General features: G+C 49.0%; 1 protein-coding gene across 1 annotated transcript; it reads right to left on the reverse strand.

Moving 5' to 3' along the window:
- Positions 1–1,130, reverse strand: LOC118014041 (cancer/testis antigen 1-like). Its single transcript, XM_035010054.1, has 3 exons — positions 837–1,130; positions 378–503; positions 1–188 (listed from the first exon to the last, which is right to left on the reverse strand). The coding sequence occupies exons 1-3, from the start codon at positions 1,049–1,051 to the stop codon at positions 50–52; spliced, it is 480 nt and encodes a 159-aa protein (XP_034865945.1). The 5' UTR covers positions 1,052–1,130; the 3' UTR covers positions 1–49.
- Between the last annotated feature and the right edge of the window lie 2,680 nt (positions 1,131–3,810).

Genomic DNA, 3,810 nt, shown 5'->3' on the forward strand with positions numbered 1-3,810 from the left:
ATGCATCAGTGCGCCAGCGGGGTGCCTAGGCCGGGACATGCGGTTGGGTCTAGCCCCCTTTTTCCTGCTGCGGCTTAGCAAAAAAGGGAGGCACAACGCGCTGTATGATCCGCATCACCAGGGAAACCTGGTCAAGACAGGAGGTGACGGACATTTGGAGTTGGCCAGGGTCCTCAGCAGTCAATCGGCTAACAGGGAAGAAAAAGTAAAATTCAAGTTAGAGGGGCGGAGGGGTACATTCCCCCATCTGCCCCTTCACACAGCAACACTCCTTCCTTACACTTATTCCCTCCCGGTTTCCATTACAGCTCCTCCGGAACTCACATTGTCCCTGGCCACTTGCCACCACCCTCCCCCGCGACCATTCTAGAACTAACACAGTCAGGACGCTGCCGTTCACACTGAGCTCCTTCCGAGCTGGCCCTCGGAGTTCAGCATTTGGAGTCATGAACCGCTCGGCAATCTCCGCCTCCACGGGCGACGGGAAAGGTATAGTGAGGATGCTGGGGGGTATGGTTAAGGAACCATCCACGGTATCAGTGTTGCCTCTGCCACAGGCCTCCTCCCCCATAAGGCCCGTCTCCCCCCGCCAGGCTGACCCTACACACATCGGCCACCCTGGACGGCACGGCCGCCACCGCCTCTTCCCCCTCAGGCTGCTTGTCCCCCCGCCGCCACCACCCTGTCAGCACAGGCCAACCCCTAGCCGACACCCTCCAGATGTCCAGAGCGCCCTCCTGCTCCCCTTGCAAGCCCGCTTGCCTGTGTGCCCCATCAAACCACCTCCAGCCCCTCCCCGAGCCGCCCAGCCCGCAGGGGCTCCGTGAATAGGATACAACTGGAGCAGTCGGTGCCCAGGACCTCCAGCCGCGGGTGCCGCATCTCCGTCAGGCCCTGGGGCGTGGGGGGCCTGCTCCATCTGGGACACGCCACCAGAAGCGGCGCCCGCCTCTCCCTCAGCGCCGCGACCTCCGGGACTGCCCAGGCCTTCGGGCTCGCTGGGGTCACCAGGGTCACGGGGTTCGCCAGGACCACCTGGCGCACTCATCATAATGCCCACAGCACCTGCGCCTTCCCGTACAGCCCTCTCAGCTCACCCGCCACCCGAAGGACAAAGCGCTTCCTGACAAAACTTCCCCCCTTCGCGCGCATTGCAACTTGGGACACCCCAGAACGCCTGCGCAAACACACCCCTGGTAGTGCCTCTTGACTCGTGATTGGTTCCCACCAAACAGCCCTAGAGACCCCGTACGTTTTTTCTGTACCCAATCCGTGCTCTGCTCGCCTGTGAAGTTCCGCCCCCTTAGTGCCGCTCCGCGAACAGGAATCCTCCGAGCCGGCCCTGCCCCGGCATGCTCAGACTGCCACGGCGCAACCCCTAAAGCCTCTGAGCACGTGACTGTTCCTGCTAAGCCTGGCCCCTCCCCCGCCCCGTAATGCCCACTTCGCCTCAGAACCGGTGCTTCCGTCGGCGTACCTAACCACACATGACCAGCTGGCTTTCTCCATGTCCCCAAGTCAAGTCCTTAGCTCATGGGTTATTAAAAAAGAGGCCCTGAGCTGGATTTGGCCAGGAGGCTGTAGTTTGCCAATCCCTGTTCTATGTCTTAACAGACTGTGTTGTCTCATTCTCTCACTTCCTGAGATTAAGACTCTCTTATGGTTTGTCTCCCTCCCTGATTTCATCTTGTTCCATTTTCCCTTCTCTTCCCCTATGATCCTCTGCCTTGTTTCTTAAATTCCACATATCAGTGAGATCATATGATACTTGTCTTTCTCTGATTGACTTATTTCACTTAGTGTAATGCCCTCTAGGTCCATCCACATGGTTGCAAATGGCAAGACTTCATTCTTTTTGATGGCTGCATAATATTCCATTGTGTATATATATATATATATATATATATATATATATATATATATATACCATATCTTCTTTATCCATTCATCTGTCGATGGACAGCTGGGCGCCTTCCATAGTTTGGCTATTGTAGACATTGCTGCTAAAACATTGGGGTGCACGTACCCCTTCGGATCCCTACATTTGTATCTTTGGGGTAAATACCCAGTAGTGCAATTGCTGAGTCCAAGGGTAGCTCTATTTTCAACTTTCTGAGGAACCTCCATACTGTTTTCCAGAGTGGCTGCACCAGCTTGCATTCCCACCAGCAGTGTAGGAGGGTTCCCTTTTCTCTGCATCCCCGCCAACGTCTGTCGTTTCCTGACTTGTTAATTTTAGCCATTCTGACTGGTGTGAGGTGGTATCTCATGGAGGTTTTGATTTGGATTTCCTTGATGCTGAGTGATGTTGAGCATTTTTTCATGTGTCTGTTGGCCATTTGTAGGTATTCCTTGGAGAAATGTCTGTCCATGTCTTCTGCCCATTTTTAAAAAAAATTTTTTTTTAATTTATTTGACAGAGAGAGACACAGCGAGAGAGAGAACACAAGCAGGGGGAGTGGGAGAGGGAGAAGCAGGCTTCCTGCTGAGGAGGGAGCCCGATGTGGGACTTGATCCCAGGACTCTGGGACCATGACCTGAGCCGAAGGCAGACGCTTAATGACTGAGCCACCCACGCGCCCTTCTGCCCATTTTTTGACTAGATTATCTGCTCTTTGGGTGTTGAGTTTGGTAAGTTCTCTATAGATTTTGGAGACTACCCTTTATCTGATAAGACATTTGCAAATATCTTCTCCCATTCTGCAGGTTGTCTTTTGGTTTTGCCGACAATTTCCTTTGCTGTGCAAAAGCTTTTTATCCTGATGACGTCCCAGTAGTTCATTTTTGCCTTTGTTTCCCTTGCCTTTGGAGACGTGTCTAGCAAGAAGTTGCTGTGGCTGAGGTCGAGAAGGTTGTTGCCTGTGTTCTCCTCTAGGATTTCGATGGATACTTGTCTCACATTTAGGTCTTTCCTCCATTTTGAGTCTATTTTTGTGTATGGTGTAAGTTTCATTCTTCTGCATGTGGCTGTCCAATTTTCCCAAAACTATTTGTTGAGGAGACTGTCTTTTTTCCATTCCATATTTCTTATTTTGTCGAAGATTGGTTGACCATAGAGTTGAGGGTCCATTTCTGGGCTCTCTATTCTGTTCCATTGATCTATGTGTCTGTTTTTGTGCCAGTACCATACTGTCTTGATGATGACAGCTTTGTAATAGAGCTTGAAGTCTGGCATTGTGATTGCGCCAGCTTTGCTTTTGTTTTTCAACATTCCTCTGGCTATTCAGGGTCCTTTCCGGTTCCATACAAATTTTAGGATTATTTGTTGCAGTTCTATGAAAAAAGTTGATGGTATTTTGATAGGGATTGCATTGAATGTGTAGGTTGCTCTAGGTAGCACAGACATTTTAACAATATTTGTTCTTCCAATCCATGAGCATGGAATGTTTTTCCATTTCTTTGTGTCTTCCTCAGTTTCTTTCATGAGTATTCTATAGTTTTCTGAGTACAGGTCCTTTCCTCTTAGGTTAGGTTTATTCCATTGAATTTCCTTTTTTAACTTTAAAAGTTATGAGATTGGTAATGGAGGAGTTAACTTCTTTAGAGACAAAAAAATCTCTATTAAAACCACCTTTTTCAGCAAAATAATCATCATTGCCATCCTTACCTTCACACTCCTTGTCATTTTCTTATCATCTTCTTCTTCTTTCTGTTCCACTTTTTCTTGCTTTTTCAGCCTTTACAGCTCCATTTTCTGTCATTACCTCAGGTCTCTGTTAGCCACATAGCCAATAATACCCAGATTTCTGACCCAAAATATTGTAAAATATAATACAATGATTATTGGGTTTTTTTTTTAAGATTTATTTA

The sequence above is a fragment of the Mirounga leonina genome, unplaced genomic scaffold, assembly GCF_011800145.1.
Source record: "Mirounga leonina isolate KUSES-001 unplaced genomic scaffold, KU_Mleo_1.0 Mir_101799, whole genome shotgun sequence".
NCBI lineage: Eukaryota > Metazoa > Chordata > Mammalia > Carnivora > Phocidae > Mirounga > Mirounga leonina.

Coding starts and splice junctions, on each gene's coding strand:
- LOC118014041 (XM_035010054.1), bottom strand. CDS start 1,051: ATGATGAGTGCGCCAGGTGGTCCTGGCGAACCCCGTGACCCTGGTGAC. Junction 504..836: donor GGGCACCGACTGCTCCAGTT/GTATCCTATTCA, acceptor CATACCCCCCAG/CATCCTCACTATACCTTTCC. Junction 189..377: donor AACGGCAGCGTCCTGACTGT/GTTAGTTCTAGA, acceptor CTTCCCTGTTAG/CCGATTGACTGCTGAGGACC.